This window comes from Pinus tabuliformis, chromosome J (genome assembly GCF_031772625.1).
Source record: "Pinus tabuliformis cultivar Carrire ecotype Pingquan chromosome J, CPIR1, whole genome shotgun sequence".
Classification (NCBI taxonomy): domain Eukaryota; kingdom Viridiplantae; phylum Streptophyta; class Pinopsida; order Pinales; family Pinaceae; genus Pinus; species Pinus tabuliformis.
Genome location: NC_142295.1, coordinates 1,095,332,877 through 1,095,353,919, shown reverse-complemented (window position 1 = coordinate 1,095,353,919; position 21,043 = coordinate 1,095,332,877). Strand labels below are relative to the sequence as shown.

Genomic DNA, 21,043 nt, shown 5'->3' with positions numbered 1-21,043 from the left:
CATTGATGTGCTTCGTTTGATCATGGAACTTTGGGTTCTTGGCCAACTTTATTGCCGAGGTATTGTCAATCATGAGTGGAGTCGATTGTTCTTGTTTTACCTACAAATCTTCAAGAATTCTCCTGAGCCACACAATTTCTTTTGTTGCCTCAGCTACTGCCACATATTCTGCTTCTATTGTGGAATCTGCTGGAATTGATTGTTTGCGTGATCTCCAGGAGACAGCGCCTGATCCAAGACTCATAGCATAACTTGAAGTAGATACCCCAATTTCTTTGTCTCCATCAAAGTCTGAATCAAAGTATCCAATCAAGCTGAAGTCGTCCACCTGTGTATACTTGATTCCAAAGTCTTGAGTTCCCTTCAAGTACCTTAGAACTCTTTTTGCAGCAGACCAATGTCCCTCACAAGTAAACCTGGAGACGATTCCAACAGCAAACGAAATGTTTGGTTTGGTAGTAGTTAGGTAGTTGAGACTTCCTACGAGCTGTCTATACTTTGTTGCATCTTCAAATTCTTTTCCTTCAATGGATGTGAGATTTAAGTTTTGTTCCATTAGAGTAGTAAGAGGATTGAATTTTGTCATGCCAAACTCGTTCAACACATCTCCACTGTACTTTTTTTGGAAAAGGAATATGGACTTCGGATGTTGAATTACTTCAATACCAAGATAGTAATGAACATAGCCCAAATCAGTCATTTCAAAACCTTTCTTCAATTCCTTCTTTATGGATGCAATGTAGCTTTCATTGTTTCCTGTCATCAAAAGATCATCTACATATACCACAAGATATACAACTGTTTTGCCAACTTTCTTGACAAATAAAGTTGCATCATCAAGATCATAATGTTTGAAATTAAGTTTCAAAAGATGCTCACTTAGTTTTTCATACCAAGATCGTGGTGCTTGTTTGAGGCCATACAAGGATTTCACAAGTTTGCATACTTTATGTTCATGTCCTTTCACAGCAAATCCTTCAGGCTAGGACATAAAAACATTCTCTTTTAGATCTCCATTCAAGAAAGCAGGTTTTACAACCATTTGATGGACTTTCCAACCGTTCTGAGCTGCTAGGGCAAAGAGTGTCCGAATGGTAGCCCATTTTGTTGTGGGGGCAAAAGGCTCCTCATAATCGACCCCTTCCTTCTGTGCAAAACCTTTTGCCACAAGCCTGGCTTTGTGCTTGTCAAGTGAGCCATCTACTTCTCAGCTTCCAAGTGTCGTTCTTTATCAAGGCATCATACTCTTTTTGCATCGCTTCTTTCCATTCATCATGAGAAACAGCTTCTTTGAAGGAAGTTGGTTCGAAATCTGTAGACAAATTCAATTCACAATCATAAGAAACATCCATATCAACAAGTGAATCAGAGTCATCTACATCACCTCCATTTTTCCGGTTTGAATTTCTAGTTCCTATCTTTCCAACCTCATCAGGATGAACACTTTCAAGTGTCTTTGTCAGCCACTTTGGGGGACCTTTCTCAGATGGTCCAACCTGCTCCGTTGATTGAGTTGGGACTGAATCAAGATTGAGTCTCCCAATTCTATCAATCACATCACTTAAAGCATCATCCGTTGTTGGAGTTTCATGCGGGGGACAGAGTTCTTCAGAAGAAGATTCCACATGTTGATCTAGTATAGGAATCCCCCCTTCAAGATGTGGAATCTGATTATCAACTTCTTGAAATGATTTTGCATTTGCGAATCTATCCAAGCGATCAAGTAGCTGCTCAAAAACATTGTCAGTTTTGGATGATTCAAGAAAGATTACATCTCTAGATACAACAAACTTTTTATTGACTTCATCATAGAGATGGTATGCTTTGGAGGTGTTTGAATACCCTAGGAAGATACACTTACAACTTCTTGCACCAAGTTTGTTTCTATGTACCTTTGGTATCAAGGCATAGCAGATGGAACCAAAGACCATGAGATGCTTTACCGAAGGAACGTGCCCATACCACATCTAATATGGAGTCTTGTTTCTAATAGCATTAGATGGACATCTATTCTTTATATATACAACACATAGAACTGCATCAGCCCAAAACATCAACTTTACATTTTTGAAAAACATCATGGAGCACACCATATTTAAGATTGTCCTATTCATTCTTTCAGCTACACCGTTCTGTTGGGGATTATAAGGCACAGTTGTTTGATGTTTGATCCCATGTTGGCAAAGATAGTTTTCAAATTCATTTGAAGTGTATTATTTTCCATTATCAGTGCGAATAGAGCCGATATGAGATTGTGTATCATTTTCAATCCATGTATGAAAGTTCTTGAATGTTTGAAAAGCATCAAATTTGTTCTTTAATAAATAAACCCAACACATTCTGGTGTAGTCATCAATAAATGTCACAATATATTTATTTCCATTTGCAGAAAGAACAGGCATTGGACCACATAAATCTGAATGAATGAATTCAAGTTTTCTATGTGCTCTTGAATGTGAATCATGAAAACATTGTTTGCTATGCTTTCCTAGAATGCAAGCATCACATTGCTTAAGCTTCCTAGGAATTGTAGGCAAACCAACAACACCATTTTTCTTCAACAAGTGGAGGCTGTCATAGTTCAAATTTCCAAATCTAGCATGCCATAATAAACTTGATGGAAGTGTACCTTCTTCATAATGAGAATTGTATGAAAAATGTTGTGCACGAGCAGAGGTACCTTGCAGCTTGAAAAGCCTTTCTTCTTCTATTCCCCTCATGACAAGTGAGTGGTCAAATGCTTTTCTCACCTCAAGCTTGCCATCAAACATATGAATTGAGTGACCCTGTTGGCAGATGTGGACCAAGGACAGCAAGTTTCTCTTCAGTTGTGGGATATATAGAACATGATACAAAAGAAAGTCTGGAAGACCAGGCAATTTAAGCCTGATTGTGCCAAGCCCTGAGGGCTTGATTTTTGATTGGTCTGCAAACTATACTGCTCCATCAACATTGTCAGTAAATTCTTCAAAAAAATATTTTCTGAGTCATGTGGCAAGTTGCTCCTGAATCAAGCAACCAATCATTTTTCCAAGAAGCAAGTGAAGCATTAAATAAGTCTTCATTTACTCCAATATTACATTGTGCCACAACATAATGAGCAGATTCAAATGCTTTACCTTTGTCAGTGTCATTAGTTTTACATTTCTATTGGTTTCTTTGCTGCTCAATTTTGTCCCAAGGTAACCTACATGTAGAGGCATCATGTGATCCATTTCTTTTGCAAAATATGCAGTGCAAATCTGACTCCTCCTTGAGAGTGTTTGCCCCCCCACCTCTGAAATATCTTCCTCTTCCTCTTCGACCACCTCTTCCTCTGGAAGAATCTTGGGCAAGATTCTTTTCTTTATGAGCAAGGCACACAGCCTCTTCAAAAGATTCAGGGGTTATCTTCTTTCCAAAAGCTTTTTCTCTTTCAGCGAATTTTTTCACAAGAGAGTCAAAGGTAATATCTTTGAGATTTCCATTTGCTTGCAATGACTCAAGATAATTGGAGTAAGTAGGATAAAGTGCCTTGAGAAAAGTGATAAGAGGAATATCCAATTCAACCTTAGTGGATTTGATATCATGCATTATAGACTTTACTTCAGATGCAAGAGCAAGAGGATCATTATTTTGCAGTTCAAGAGTGAAGAGTTTAATGACGAGTTGAACAACTTCAAGTGCAGAACGTGAGTCATAGAGTTCTTTCAGCTTTTGCAAGACTTCGAAAGCAGTTGAAAATGGCGTAAGATGGCGACTCACCTCTTCACTTACAGATGTTGCAATTAATGCATAGGCCTTGCTATTCTTATTTTCCCAAATGGTGAACTCTTTGTCTGAGCTAGGTTGTTCTGGCTCTTTGTCTCCCTCTCTAATACACACTCCTTTCCACAACTCATTGAAAATGAGGGTGTGTTTTATCATCTGGGACCATTCAAGATAGTTCTCCTTGCCAGTAAGAACTATTCCCACAATAGATATGATTGAATGCATACTGTAAAAAAAACTTCTGTTGGCCAAAAAAAAATTTGTGTACTGTAAAAATACTTCTGTTGGGAAAATGTGCTTCAAAAATAATGCAGCCTTATTCTTTCTTCTTGATTTAATATACAAAGATCAAAACTGTATTCTATCCATATAGAATATCGCCATTCAAAATATCACCATTAGTATCATAATATATGACGTACCATCACATACTATTGTATTTTCAACCTTCCTTCATACGACAAAAAAGAACCGCTCACCGCACCATTATCAATATCATGCAATATATATTGTATTCCAAAACAATACTCATCGCACACATGGTCTTAGTCTCATACACGGTCTTCAAAACGGGAGCACACGGTCTTGGTGGAGGGAGTATTGTATTAACAGCAGTGTATATTAAAACAACAATCTTAAATATGAACAACGTGGTATTACTATTATGGAGGTATCAGCGGATTACCAGTATGGAGGTATCAGCGGTATTTTAGTGTGGATTATTGATATGTTCAATCAGCGCAGTATTCAGTGGATCCCAGCAACGGAACCAACCCCAAAACACTGCTATACGAGATCTCAACCAGTATTCCTCCACCGTCTTCAACGCCAGGCTGCTCAGAACGGAGCAGCGCGCAACCACGGTTCGAATGGCTTTAAGAACGAACAAACGGAGGGCAAATGAAATGGGATTTGAGGGAAGCAACCACGTCGACCGATGAAGTAGGAGTGGGTTGCATCTGTGAGGAAAGTCGTTCAATGTGATGTAAAGGGTAAAATATAGTGTGCAAATATATATATATATAGATATATATATACCTCGGTGGGCGCCAAGGAGAGATTGAGGCAGAGGACTAGTGGTATTCAACCGCAATGGGTAACTCAAACAATGACTGTCGAGCGGTATTCAAACAATCACTGTGTAAGAATGAAAGCGCAGTGGGATGGAGACCGAAGGTAATACGATATGCGTGGAATATGGGCCAAAAACGCATATGACAGTGTAGGCCTGTGGGTGCAGACCTTAGGAGCATGACAAACGTGTGAGTTCTGCAAAATAGGTAGGAAACTGACACCAAGAGTTACACAAAGGCTAATTTGGGAGTTGGCTCTGATACCATGTCAGACCAGCCAGTAACTCCTCTTCAAATCAATTCGTTTATTCATTCAGGTTGATCTTTATTATATACATGAGGGAGACACTGTTCACTTCATCTCCCGATGTCTATTCATATTTCTTATTATTTATTTACATCAATTACTTATTCACCCAATCCTGATGATTAGGTGTCAACAAGATCAAACTTGTCTTGCAAGTTTTGTGGGCATCATATGTCGGGGGTTTATGGATTGAAGTATCACCTTGCAAAAATCCCTGGACATGAGGTAGGGCCTTGCAAAAATACAAATCTGAAAATCATCCAAAGAGCCCTCAGATCATTGGAAGAATTATAGCAAGTCAAACTGTCCAAGTCAGATCTGAGGAATCAACTAGCAGGGAGAGTGTTAGGAAGTGAATATGAAAGTGGCACTGGTTCTACTTCAACATCAATATCTACAACCAACCCTGTAGCTACTTCATCATTTTTTGTTCATAGAACCACGGTTGGTTCACAACCATCTATCACTTCAATGCTTAAAAAACAGGAGAAAGAACAAGCTAACAAGTTGTTGGGCAAGTTTCTCCTTTGGAGTGATATTCCTTTCCGCGTTGCAAGGAATAATCCATTTTTCCAGCCTATTGTTGATGCTATTGTAATTGTTGGCCCATGGTACAAAATCCCTTCTTATGATGACTTTCGAGGCCGCATTCTTCAAGATGAAAAGGTTGAATGCACTAAAATATTGGAAGAGTTTAGGGCATCATGGGCACAAATAGGATGCATTGTGATGTCATATGGTTGGACCAACCAAAAGGGGAGAAGCCTTATAAACTTCTTGGTTAATTGTCCCAAGGGGTCAATGTTTATGAAATTTGTTGATGCATCTGCACATATCAAAGATGCAAAATTATTATGTGATTTGCTGGATGGGTACTAGCCCAATCTCACTGAATCACCTAAGGGTTTTTGTCTTGGGGCTACTGCTAAAGTAGAGAACCGAGTTCTCAAACCTCTCCACAAAACAATACTCAAATCCAAGATGTCTCCAAATGTCCTCCTCCTCCCCTCTTTTATAGATTTGATGGATAGATCTCCAGGCCTCTAGAAGCATCTTATTTTATTATTGTTTTAGAAGCTCCTCCATTGACTTTATCAACTGACTTTTTAATTTTATTTTATTTCACTTAAGTCACTTTTGGCCAAATTTCCCAATTAATTATTTTTCCTTAATTAAGTGACTAATTAAAGTCATTTTTAACTAAGGAAAATGGTAGATCGCTGCTAAAGTAGAGAACCGAGTTCTCAAACCTCTCCACAAAACAATACTCAAATCCAAGATGTCTCCAAATGTCCTCCTCCTCCCCTCTTTTATAGATTTGATGCATAGATCTCCAGGCCTCTAGAAGCATCTTATTTTATTATTGTTTTAGAAGCTCCTCCATTGACTTTATCAACTGACTTTTTAATTTTATTTTATTTCACTTAAGTCACTTTTGGCCAAATTTCCCAATTAATTATTTTTCCTTAATTAAGTGACTAATTAAAGTCATTTTTAACTAAGGAAAATGGTAGATCGCCCACCATGCTCTCTTCGGCCACTGGAAGTCACTTCTCAGCGCCCCATCTTGAAGATCTTCTCGTTCTGGTTCCAACGGGCTATTACACTGATGTTTGCCATCAATTAATCTCTCAAGAATGCCACCTCGAGAATAATTAATTAAGTTATGCCAATAATAACCCCGTTTTACAGGAATTATCAGAAAGTCACAGAACCAAAAACAAGATGTGCGGAACTGCTCATAATGATGAATATGTCAAGCGAATATCATCAGACCCCATGAAAACTCCTCAAAACTCCATCAGAACCCCTGATGACATAAACCTGTTCCACTGACCTAGCCATCCCATGCCCTAGAAATCCACCCTAGTTGTACTATGAAGAAGAATAAAAGTGGGGACATTACAACCTAGTGAAGATGAACCAGTGGCTAACGTTGTACCAGTTGCTGCCAAATCCAAGGACAAAGAAAAGGTAGTGAAAGAAGATAGGGTCGTTCACTAATGGCTCTGCCCATAGCACTACCCCTCACACTATAGCCTTAACCCCTCCCTACAAGCGACCCTGCCTCTTTCCCGATCGATTTCATGTGGGCAAGCAGCTTTCGAAGGGAGTAAAGTAAGCCCCAAGGGTAAGAGAGAGTCCTTGGAAACCTACATATTAAGAAGGCAGAAGTTCCAACAACTAGAGTTACCAGATCCTCATCTACAAAGCTACAAATCCAAGAAGAGAAGACAGAGATAGATGAGGGGAAGCACACCTTTAACAAGTTGAGAATGCACTTGAAGAAGGCTCACAAGGAGATTTCTGAGCTCAAACAGCAACATGAAATGGGTAGGAAACAAATGAGTGCTTTTTTGGACATCTATCAGCCAGCAATGGACAATGCCAAATATTCGTTGAAGAGGTCCATTCCACTACACAGGCAAATGAAAAACATATGCAGGCAACATCTTTCTATGAGAAAATAATTAAGAGCCACCAAATAGCAGTTAAAAGAGATGCAGGAGAAAGATAGAGGCAAGTTGGACCTATTGGTTGAAGAAGACAAAGTTTGAACACTGGAAAGGATGAAATAACATAGTTTTGATTTTTGATTTTTGCCTAGAGTATGCTTGTTTATGAGGTTGAGGTTAAAGGTGATAATGTTTTGCATAAAATCCCTCCTGCAAACGCAGTTAGTCGGAGGTTCGTAAGCCATTTTTTGAAGAAGCTTTCACAACATTTTTGTGCCCTAACTAGCATTAGGGTTAGGGTTTTTGGTGTGGAGATGAATGTTTTGTATTTTTGGCAAAAGGAGGCTTGAAAGAGGTATGTGGCATGATCATTGCAGTGTCAGCATCATCACCAACAGAATGAAGACAGAAGTGTAATTTACAAGGATTCTTGTGTTAGTTTGCTTTGGAGATGTGCTTTCTTCCTTTGTAGGTTATCTTCTATAACAATCATGCTTTGAAATGTATCCTCTTGTTTAGTTAAACAAAAATACTGATATAGAATTCACTCCAAATAGTGCTCTGTTTCAGTTTGCTAGACATCTATGTTTTCTGCGAAAACAACAGTTAGAATTCATCTTGGTGTTTGATGCTCTGTTTGTCATTTTCCATTCGTCTTCCACTCACCCTCCTACAACGAATTTAGACTAAAAAACTCCAAAGATACTACCTACCTTGTTGTAGAAGCTCCATTTTCTCTTCAGTTCATCACTAGAAACATAATCAGGTAGACATGACTCCATGCCTAATGGATCTGTCTCCTTTCCTACCAGCAAATCTTTGAAAATTATACCTTACTTAGCACCATACCTAGCCTAACATCTGAGTAATTGAACATTCTAGACAAAGAGAGCACTCTCTAAAGCTAGAAGGGCTAGATTTTAGCTTACAAGTGGTTTTGTGGTTACCTCTGATTTTCTCTCCTCAACGTAGGGAAAATTACAAAATGCTAACAAGGCATACAATTTGACTCACACATCAGACGAATACATCTGCTCCCAAGCAAAGGAAAGAGGTTGAAATCAAAAAGAAGTTGATTGGGTCAAAGAATAAGAGAAAGAGTCTCCCACGTGTGGTAGGAACAGGAACTTTTCTATAATCTGGCCAAATTTCTGTTGAGAGAGAAGGCCAAATTTCAGCCTCTCCTATTGCAGGTCTAGATTAGACCTTGACCGAGTTTGACTTGGAGGAGTCTTGGAGGAGGGATGACTTGACATCCTGGTGGTTTGTTGGTCTTGTCATCTTGCTGGTCAATTTCTCTATCACCGTGACTTAGATGTCCCTCTTGTTGATTTGATTTTATAAGGAAAGGATTGTTGGGCTTTCCCCCATGCGGGTTTTCCCAGGGTAAACTCTTGTGTTCTTGTGTGGTTGTCCCTTTACGATCCTCTAGCATTTTGTTTTACTGTTGAAGTTCTCTGTGTAATTGTTTTATGATGAATACTAAATGTAAAAAAAGATCAATCTACGAAAAATCATAAGAAACAATTATCAATTTAGAAGACTATTGAAAACACAACACGGTATCAAAGTTATTGTGAAAGAGAAGCCCATGAAGTAGAAGTCTTCTATGTTTCAAGTCATCATCTAGGGCTTAATTTGTCAATTAACCCTATAAGCCCATAGTTTCAGAATCTCATCACAAAAGAAGGGCCAAGGTCTGCCCTCTTGTTTGAAGGAAATCTATACTCCATTCTTGTGAAAATTCCTTGAACTGCAGCAACTGGATATTATTCTCCTAACTAAATACAGTTGATTTGTCTTTTGTTAATTATTAACAGCAAGGCAAAAGATTCACACTGCAATTCTTCACAGTAAAATTACACTGCAGAAATTTAAAAAAAAAAACAACATTGAGGATTAGATGCACACACAATAAAAATGACACCATTATTTTTGGACGAAATTCTTGGAAAAACCACTACAACAGATGAGGGTTTTATTATTATGCAGCAAAAATAAAGGATTACAACGGCTAGAGTTCCTAGCTTAGCTCCGGCTATTTATCTCAACTGGATATGGACTGGGAAAAAAATTTCCCTCGCAGCAACTCGATCTACCCCTCTCTGGGCTACACGCACACCTTCCCAGCACTCGCACATCTGCCCAGAAATGCACACTGCAGCCTCAGAAAAACTCGTTTTCCCTAGAAACCCTTCCAAGCAAGTCGTCATGCCTTCCTTTGCCTCTGAAACCCACTTGCTCTGCCTCTGAGACACTGATCCGGCAATTGGAAACTGAAACAATCCTCCTAGCAACTCGCACTGGGAATCTGGCTAACTCGATCTGCTAAATACAGCCTCCTCTACTAGATAATTTGGCCTCCTATCCCGACTCTAGATCACTAGAAAACCTCTTGAGAGAATTTCTCTGGAAATTCTCACTGTTGCAACCCCCAGGACTATCTCCTACCCTGTCTCGAACTGCACCATGTTGAATACTGCTAACTGGGTAATTCAAACTGCCTTGCTCGCTTGATGTGGGTCTTCTCCAATCCCTTCGACCTGCTCTTATAATCTCTCGTTGGAGCATCAACGGCCAAGATCTAATCATGATCGATGGCTCAGATCATCTTAGACTCCGCCAAGTCACTTTTTCAGAAGTCTCTAGAGAAAAATCGGTTTTCTCAATTAATACCCATTAATTAATCAATTTTCCTAAGTTATGTACAAAATTATGTTATGTTGTAGTCCACCCAGTTTCAAGTCTTTGCGATGTTTAATGCCCAAAACTCATCAAAACATGTGACTGATAAACATGTTAATTTGCATTCAACAAGAAACATAAGGACTACTATACTTTCTCTTTTTAGCTGATATAGGAAATGAATGAACAAGCACACACACATTAAATAGACATAGTGAACACAGTTATTTTTGGTCAACATGACCCTGGAAAAACCCACAAGGGAAAAACCATTTCAAGAAGGATTTTGTTTGCTTTTAAGGAAAATATTAAATAGCAGAAATAAAAATACTTATCTCCCTTTTGTTTGGAGATATCACTGGTCAAGTAGACAGAAATTTGAGTCCTCTCTAGATGTCATAAACTCAGACAGACTTGGCTTAGTTTTATGTGCAACTGACAGTGGCTTGATTTGCTGTCAAACTGAGCAGAATTGTCCTTGGAATATCTGCTCCACGTTCTGATCTTCTTTGACCAAAAATTCAGACCTCTGTCTGCTCCTTAAACACGGGAGATTTGGACTTTTGTCTACTACCTAAAACAGGAGATTCAGATCTCTTTCTGCTCCCTAACATAGGAAATCAGGCCTCTGATCAGTCAATAACTCTGCCTGTAAAATGGTCCTTCTCAGCTGAATAAACACCCTCAATCACAAGGAGTTCCTGTCCAAACTTGACTGCTACACCTTCAGATAAAATGCTGTCAAGATTCAAAACAGATCTGTTCTCGGCCTGCATACCCAAGAATTTTCTGCCCAGAATTCTCCTGTTGATTGGAGCTGAACTTGGCCTGTATGCAGCAGAAATCTCGGCCTGGAAGGTAAACTTATAGCCAGTGATAGTTAAGGCTTCAACTCAACCTGTATAACCCCTGCAAAAATGCCTTAAACAGCAACCCGAAAATTTCGAGACTCGGCCATAGAAACTCGGGATATGTACCTGAGTGTTAGCTGAGAGATTCGAACTCCTCTTGTTGTTCAGTCTTCTCCTTCAGCTGCAAACTTGCCTCCTTGGTCTCCTCTTGCTGTAGGTTTCTCCTTGCTCTCCTACACTCTTCTCATTTCCTTGAGTGAAGGATGAATGAGCGTACTTTTTCCTTTTCCTCCCTTTTTGTCTTCTTTTAGTGAGGTGAACCCTAAACCTAATGATCAAGGGCTGAGATTAAATCTCATCCCATGAGATCAATGGTTGAGATCAAGTCCCCCACTTGACCCCTTTCTCATTGGGCCCCCCTCACTTAAAACACTTCCTAGTACTTTTTAACGTCTTAGTAATATGGTCACTTTTTCTCTCATAAAGTGACTTTTAAAATATTCACTTTAATACACATGTGACTTTAATAAATTAAAATACAAGGTACACAACTCATAAAAAGTACTTTAGCTCTTTGACATTAATAAAACAAAAGGATGATTAATGTGTCCCCTAGGCCAAAAATCATGAGAAATTAGTCAGTTACGACTACCTCTCATGGAAATGGTCATAGATGAATGACTTACTTAACGCAGTTGAATCCCAAAAAATGATATCCAATATAATGCACTGCGGAAAGTTGGAAACCGCTATACTTAAATTAAAAAAGAGTGAAGGGAACTCTACTTGAATGGTTCATGAGGAACAATACTTGCTAAAGGTTTTGCAAATCGGGTAGCAAGCTAAGTGGGCTTGATTGTGGGGAAAACTCCACAGTTAAGCGCGCTTGAGCCAGAGGCGATCTAGGATGGGTGACCTTTTGGGAAGTCCTAGTTACCGGGTGCAAGCCCCGAAAGTGATGATTGACACTATAATCCCACTTCTTCACCCCTGTGAGCATCACCCGATGCAATGAGTGCTAAGTGGACTATTCAAAAATCATGAGAAATTAGTCAGTTACGACTATCTCTCATGGAAATGGTCATAGATGAATGACTTACTTAACGCAATTGAATCCCAAAAAATAATATCTAGATCATTTATAATTCATTACAGTAAAAAAAAAAAATACCCTAACCTTCAACAAGTTCTATAATGCTTACCATGTTATAACAATTAAGTAAAATGTTTTAAAGCGTCACAACGGACGGGTGGCTTTGATTCCAAAATCCAACCCTTGTCTACTCTAGCCACTCCATCGTCACTATAGATAGTTCTATACTATCGGTCTTAGCCAACGGTATTCACTTAAAATAATACAAACATAATTTTTTTTGTCAAAATCCCTATCTCGTGTCAACGATTATAAAAATATATATCATGTCACATATATAACATGTCGCAGTCATAGTATCATTGTTTGGCCGATGGACGTCTATTGTTGTCGGTAGGTTAATTTGGGTTTAATTGAATACTCACCATTCTTGGAATTCTTTGGGCCATAACGCAATTTCTATAGTAGAAAAGTAATTCATCAATGGCAAAAGAATTAAGCACAGAACTTTTGTTCATCGCAAACCCTCGTTTGACATTTATGGTCTATATTCCCTTCATTGTAGCGTATGTATTAATTGAGAAACAATTACACGATAATTCGAATGAGCAGACAAAAGATAACAGCGACTAGAGATTTGAATTCATGGAATTCATAACTCTAATAGAGAAAATAAATAATGTATGGTCATCGATGCAGGGACTACAACGGGTCATTTTCTTATTATGTAAGTCCAGTACACTGAACAAATAGGGAGGTCTCACTCTCTGTGCAACCCAGAGAGAGACGGCCAAGAAGAAAGAGGTAGGTCTCGACAGTGTTGTGGCTACTAAAGGAAGTCGCCAGAGGATATTGCTACCCATATCGAACATTACCCAATAATAATAAAACCCACGCCATTAATTTAACAAAGGAATTTTAAATTGGAGGTGTGTAGGGCCTATAAGGTCTGAAGAATTTGAACCAAGCTCTGATACCAGTGGTAAAGCCTTAAATTTAAAAATTTTAACAAGGTATAACCATTCAGACTATTAGAATTTATCAATTTGATGTTGAGTACCTACCTAGGGTTTTTGTGGTTGAAGATGCTTCTGATTTTGCTCCCACTCCCGCTCCCGTTACCAAAAGACCAAAACCTCCCTGCCAAACTGGGCACAACCTCGGTACCCAGCTCCAAAATACTTCAGAATTCCAGCACTCTAGCCCCCGTGCCCAAAAGCATCAAGAACAATTGCGCTCAGACTTCTTTCTATCAATGGTTAGAATTTCCTTCTATCCCTCTGAATCTCCAAAGCTCTTCGTCCATCTACCTCTGTATCAGAATTTTCATTTTCTTTCTCTACAGTACCTTACCTCCTCTTATATTGGGGAGGTTAGCACTCCACCGCTTTGAATTTCTCCACCGTCTTGCATTGGATAACTTCAGAAGTGTGTGGAAGCGGTTATCAACTTATAAAAATACTTCCCTTTATATATCCCTTTTATTATGTTATGGTTGCTTTTGTATATATTAAGTTATTCTTTTATAATATTATGGCTCTATCTTAAATCACACTTTAATACATAGATATACTTCTCTATATGTTAATTTCCTTTAATTTCATATATAGTTTCTTTTTGTTAGAATATTGATATATATATAATAATTCCTTTGTATTTAGTTTAATACTTTGCATTTATTTTATATTTTATATAATAAAATTATATACATATATTATGGTCAAGTATCTCACTATGTTCTTGTAAGTTAGGTATTTATTTCACTAGTTAATTCGTTATCCTAAATATAGACACATTTTAATGATATTAACCAATATGTATACTAGTACAATACAGGCAATGCATGCATATGTAGCTATCATATGCATGCCTCACATGCATGCTAATATCTTATGCTTCCTTTAATTCGAGATGGGTCGTTACAGATCGAAAGTCTATTAAGGCAAGAGAATGTCAAAGGCACTAGATTGATGGTTCTTTGTTGTTGGCAGTGCGCATTGGTTGAGGAGCTAAGATCAGGAATTCGAGGAGCAAGATGAGATTAGTTTCAGCAGTAAGCAATTGTGTATGCAAGTTGAGATCAATAGGTAGGACTAAGGCCAAGAGCAGTGATCAAGGCAGGGCCGAGAGCAATTATGGAGCTAGGAAATTAGATTCTCAGAGGCTATTTGTTGGTTGCAGTAGCAGCAGATCGAATTTGTAAAAGATCTATTTTCTCAAAGAACAATCAATAAAAAGCCCACAACAACGAATGCAAGTTTTCCCATTTGGGTGCATGTGTTTTTATCGCAAGTATTTTTCCGCTACTTATTGGATGTTAAGAAACTCTGTATCTTGGTGAAAGTTAAACTTGCTTTCAGTTTTCAGTTGCCTTGATTTGCAAAAGGTTCATCTAAGTAGTTGCAGAGTTTCAAGAAAATTAACAGCTTGTGGAGAATACCTCTCTCCTTGAGAGGGAGAGCTGATGAGATTGCATCATGGATATAACTTCTCCTTGTGTCAAGTACTTTGACCTGAATTAGGGAAATTATCCCTGTGTCAAGTACATTGACCTGAATTAGGGAGAACGGTTTGAAATATTAGATAGCATCATGGACTGAAATTCTTCCTGTGTCAAGTACTTTGACCTGAATTAGGGAAATTATCCATGTGTCAAGTACATTGACCTGAATTAGGAAGAATGGTCTGATGGACTGACATTCTCCCTGTGTCAAGTACTTTGACCAGAATTAGGGAAGTTATCCATGTGTCAAGTACACTGACTTGAATTGGGGAGAATGGACCGGCAAAGGACATACTCTCTGTGTCAGTTGACATTGGGTGGAGTATGGTCCTAGAGGCTACTCAATTGAGTTGGAGCCTCGTAGCATCATGCGTTGATCTCTTTCTAGAGTGAGCTTGTTTATCAATGATGAAGCCTCTGATGTTTCACCTAGACGAAGTCTATGGTCGTTTGATGGTGAACCTTGATTATGTATGGTTGATGCTGGTGATTATGATATTGATGATGATGCTTATCTTAATCTTGAACCTTCCTTGTAGAATTGTCAACTTGAGAAGATCTTGATAGTCATTATGAACACCTCCCTAGTTAAGAGGGAGTGTTCAATTTTGTAACCATGGTCGGTCTTCATAATGTATATTTTCATCATTTATGCATTTATTATAAGCATGTTCTTCATGCTAGTGTCAAAAAGAAATTATTAAAACATGTTCTTCATGCTCAAAAGAAAATTATATTTGTATTGGTCAAACAAAATTCGAAGGCTTGTTCTTCATGACCTTCCAAAAGAGAAAATTTGAATGTGTGTTATGTATCATGGCTCCACAAGATGACAACGTCGGCCCCTCCTGTTCAATTCGGCCTGGCCCCTTGGAGGCACCCATTCAACCCTCCTGGATGACTATATATAAGCATTCGTTACTCCTCCATGAGACATACAATTCGAATCACACATAAGGCAAATACATCTGCTCCCAAGTGAAGGAAATAGGCTGAAATCAAAGAGAAGTTGACCAAGTCAAACAAGAAGAGAAAGAGGCTTGCACGTGTGGAAGAATTCTCTGCTGCAGCTCACACGTGTTGAAGGAAATGAAACTTTTCTGTAATCTGGCCAAATTTCTGTGGAGAGAGAAGGAGAAATTCGGCCTCCTATTGGAGGCCTTGTTTAGACCTTGACTGAGTTTGACTTGGAGGAGTCTTGGAGGAGGGTTGACTTGACATCTTGGTGGTTTGCTGGTTTGTCGTCTTGATGGTCAGTATGTCTATCACCCTGACTTAGATGTCTCTCTTGTTAACTTGATTTTATAAGGAAAGGATTGCTGGGTTTTCCCCCATGTGAGTTTTCCCGAGGTAAACTCTGGTGTTCTTGTGTGGCTGTCTCTTTATGATCCTCTCACATTTTGTTTTACTGTTGAAGTTCTCTGTGTAATTGTTTATGATGAATAATAAATGTAAGAAAAGATCAATCTACGAAAAATCATAAGAAACAATTATCAGTTTACAGGACTAGTGAAAAATCAACATTTGGAATAACAATCTGCTCCAAATTAGCTAACAGACTAACAGACTGAGACAGGTTCCTCTAAATCAGCTAATCTGGAACAACCTGAGACACACTCCTCTAATTTAGCATAATGAAGGACCATCTGCCCTACCACTGAAACTAAGTGAAATTCAAAGCAAATCACAATGTCAACGAATGGCTATTATTTCCAGCAAAAAAGTTATACTTCAAAGTTCAAACATGTATACTATTTCTTAAATTCTTAAAGGAGAGCATATTGCTGCAGAGAAAAGTGTTTGTGACATGGTAAATTTGCACTATGGACATGATAATTTATAGGAAAAGTGGTAAGCAGAACCCATCCGATATACCACTCAATTATGATCAGCTGAATGATACCATTGTAATTCCATCTCTTGTTTTAAATCATCCCCCACTTCAGGAAAAGCAATATCAGTTGAAAAAATTCTGATTCTTTCAGGAAATAGATGTACTCCAGAAGAATGACAGAATGTTCCATGTACTAAAATGGAGGATCATCTCCATGCATTGTGTTGTATATCTTTCTAACAGTTTTTGTCTTTCCACTCCGATTTGGGTTGGAAAACATAAAGACTTGCATACTAGTCCAATATCACTTTCTTCATGTTTTTTAGGGTTTAATCATTTCATTGTTGATCTTCTGCATCATGCTTTTGTCAAAAATATGAAAGGATAAAAAGGTATCAAAATGTTTACTTTGCAGGAAATACAGTTTCCTATAGATAAATATACTCGTATAAATGGCAAACTTCTGGTCAATTGAAATTTTGAAAATCTAGTATGCATTTACTTATTTGATTGCACCAACCATACCAAAAGCCTTTTTGGTAAGATTGATGTTAATACCTTGCCCCATTTTGCTGCTTAATTAAAAAACTAATAACAAAAAGTGAACCCACCATTTTGCTGCTTAATTAAAAACTAATAACAAAAAGTGAACCCACTAAAGAACACACATCTTCCAAATCTGACTTGTTTATCACCTGTTTCCATGACAATAAATTACACATGGTAATGTTCTGCCTTGAGGTATTGGGTGTGGCATGTAATGGCTGCACTTCAAGATATGCCCATGTTCACTAACAACCTGCATAGTTTCCAGATTCAATTGTTACAGGCAACAAGAATCAGTAAACATAGTTCATTTCCAAGGTTGATTCCTATACTGTAGCTTCCACAGATTTAAACAAAACTTAATTTATCTCTCTAAAGTAGAAGAATTAGGAAAATAGAATGAAAATGAAAATTAGTATAGCACGACAATTTTAGTACTGTGAAACTATTCACTACTCACTGTAGACATTTAAATTAGTGCTACTTTATTCACTACCTATGCTTAGCATTTATCCCTGGATCTATGCTCAGGACTTGCCAATATAATAACCAGCATAACAGTCACATTATATTTAAACCCATTATAGATCCATCTTAACCCGAGACATATTATGTGCAGTGAGGTATTGTAAAACTGAAGGTTCCAACCTCAATGTTTTCACACCCACCTGGTGTGGTTAGATGTCTCTTTTAGGTGTAAAATCATTGAGGATGACATCAAGTTTTTAAGCCTCTCAGTGCATATAAGATCTGAAAGATAGATCTGTGCTAGTGGTAACCATGCACAACCAAGACAAAAATGTCATTTATATATAAAAATATGTATCATGTATCATAAGTTTATGCATGCAATACTAACAAACAAATTATGATAATCAAGCATGCTATGGTGAGACTGTACACCATATGAACTAGCAATTTAAATTTAGATATCCAAAACTTGACACCATTTAAACACCATAAATATTTAAAAAGTCTAATTTTCTATCACAAATATAATATCAAAAATAAAGTAAAACACAACCATTCAAATATACTGAATGTTTTCCATGGAGATATACAAACATTAAACTTTTTACTGATAACAAAATAGTAAAATTATATTCTCTGGCAGCATAGTTACAGTAAATCACCAAGAGTGTGATATGATCAACATATACAAAGAGAGATGTTGCATGATAATATATCTCTATTTTCTTACATCCACTTTCTTTAAAGGCACCTGCACCACTTTTCAATTTTATATGTCAATCATATTAGAAAAGAGGTAGAAATCTATGACCATCAACTCCTTCAAAATTCGCAAGCAATACTGCAGTGTAAGGGAGACCTCGTTGCTTCAACATTTCCTAAACTCTTCAGACATTGGTCTTGAACTGTTAAAATTGGCAACTAGGGCCAAACTCCATGTGGGTCATCTTATTTATGGCAGCTGATATTTTTCTTGGATTCCTCTCGTCCAGAGGTGTGGGATTGATCTAAAGATCATCCGATTCCGACAAGTATTCATGGAGACATGAATTTATTTGTGTTATGGGACAATTCGTCAAAGTCGGCCAGCAACCAAATTGCCCCCACTTGTGCTCAACGTTTTAGTATAAATAGAGGTGCCTTGAAGGTCATTTGTACACACACTTCTTGTGATCTCTTCCTCTCCACTTGTCTTGAGTTTTGGTGGAAGGAGAGATCCTAAGAAGACAACGCTGCCCTAATGGAAATGATGCCCTAAAACGCTGTTCAAAATGAATCTGCCCTAAACATTGTCCACAATAAATCTGCCCTAAACGCTGTCCAAAATGAAGCTGCCCTAAACGCTGTTCATGATGAAGCTGCCCTAAACGCAGTTATGGTGAAGTCCTAAACACAGGTCTAAGAGACCTTATGACGCTGATCTACGAGACCCTAAATCTGCTGTCAATGTGCCCTAGCCGCAGGCTTGTGAGAAGATATATTAACAGAAAGAGGAGACATATATACATCCTATCTAACGCTGTCAAAAGGAAGGCTATTCGCTGTCCTAGATATCTACAGCAATCCTATATTACTGTTCTGAAGAGTTATCTACAGCAAGACACCTAGCCGCAACAAGATGATCTCTCAGAGGAAAGACTTCAGACGAGGACAGTATATGGATCTGCCTTCTTGCAATGTCTATCAGTTATCTATATATATATATATATATATATATAAAAATATATATATATATATATATATATATATATATAAAAATATATATATATATATATATATATACTCTTTCATGGTTTGATGAAAGTAAAGTTTGAAGACGGCATGATGATGAATGCTGCAACATAATAAGGTGCTGCATAATGCAAAGAGGTGCAGCATGATGTGATGGATGCAGCAGCATGGTACAGCATGATACAGCACTATGGTACAGCATGATGATGGGCATGGACGTATAGCACAAAATGAAGTTCGTGTACATCCCACAATCCACTAGCTCTCCAAATGCCTAACTAGGGAAAACAAAGAAACCCTAGCTCAACCAAGGAGACACAAAAAGCACGATTCACTCAAGCAAGTCCTCCAAAGCAAGATGGCTCCTCCTCTTCTTCTTCTTCACCACGTACAGACTAGGGTTTCATCTCAAAACCCTAACCTTCAAACCTCCAAGGGATGATAACCTAACCCTAGTCTTCAAGATACTCCAATAACCTCAAAAAGCCCTAGCAACTTTACGAGAGAGAGAGAGAGATCAAGCACACATAAAGTTCTAAGAGAGAGAGGTCACATGTAATCTGGCACATGTGAGTGCTACACTCCAAACGTACACATGTCAAGATCCAAGGTGATGTTATCCACAAGCAAGGCTCCAAATGCAAGGGTGCTCCATGAAGTGCTAAATGAAATTATAAAATAAGCCTAAAGGAGGGATGAAGACACACGTTATGTGAAGGATCACATAATCCCTCACATAACAAAGAAGGATTCAGCCAATAAAATGTCGACGGCCTTGACAAAGTTGTACCAAAGTGACAACCAAAACAAAAAGATGGTGCTAAGGGAGAAGTTGAATAGCATTAAGATGAACAGATCTGAGACTATGGCCTCATACTTCACAAGGATTCAGCAAGTTTGTGATGAACTTTCAACTGTTGGGGAAGAGGTGGATGAGATGGAGCTTGTAAAAGTAGCATTGAAGGGTGTACCAAGCAGTGGGCTACATTTGTGACAGGTATCCTAGCCAAAGATAAGCTTCCTAATTGGGACAAATTATGGGACGATTTCACCCAAAAGGAGATTTGGGAGGAATCAATCACTGGTGGACAAAGCAAAGATGGAGATGAGGAGAACCTTTCTCTTGTTGGGCAAGCAAGGAAGGGCAAGGGTAAAGCCAAGCAGAACTAGAGTAGAGGAGCACCTTCACAAGAGAAGAAAGACATGAGCTAAGTCAAGTGCCTTGCACGTCATAAGTTTGGTCATTATCTCAGATAGTGTCTAAATAAGAAGAAAGGCAAGGAGAAGACCGCAGCAGTTGCATCTACACAGATGGATGAGTTGGCGGAAACATTCGAGAAGAAATTTGCTCTAATATCCTATCTTTCTAGCACCATTACAAGAGGGGTGTGGTTTGTGGACAGTGGACCATCTTGTCACACGACGGAATCTCGTGATATATTCACCAATATGGCCAAGGAGCACAAAGATCTACATGTGGAGCTCGGTGACAACAACAAGTATGCAATGGAGGGCATTCAAAGTATATAGCTCCAGTTAGACTCAGGAAGTCTTATAGAGGTGAAGGAGGTAATGTATGTACTTGGGTTGGAAAAGAATTTTCTCTTAGTTTCAAGTTTCAATCATGGAGGACATAGGACTTGAGGTCAGTTTCACGAGAGGTGAGGTAGCCATCAAACCAAAAGGGGTTGGTCCTAGCATGAAGCGAATTATAGGCAGCAGGAAGAATAACTTGTATATGTT

At 38.3% G+C, this 21,043-nt stretch overlaps 1 protein-coding gene across 4 annotated transcripts in view; it reads right to left on the bottom strand.

The window, feature by feature from the left end:
• Positions 1-21,043, bottom strand: part of LOC149230853 (uncharacterized) — a 404,135-nt gene that overhangs the window by 272,698 nt on the left and 110,394 nt on the right. For all 4 annotated transcript variants that reach the window (XM_089379080.1, XM_089379081.1, XM_089379082.1 and 1 more), the window contains one exon: positions 17,248-17,351. In XM_089379080.1, the coding sequence (XP_089235206.1) occupies positions 17,248-17,351 (104 nt within the window). The remainder of the gene's footprint in view (positions 1-17,247; positions 17,352-21,043) is intronic.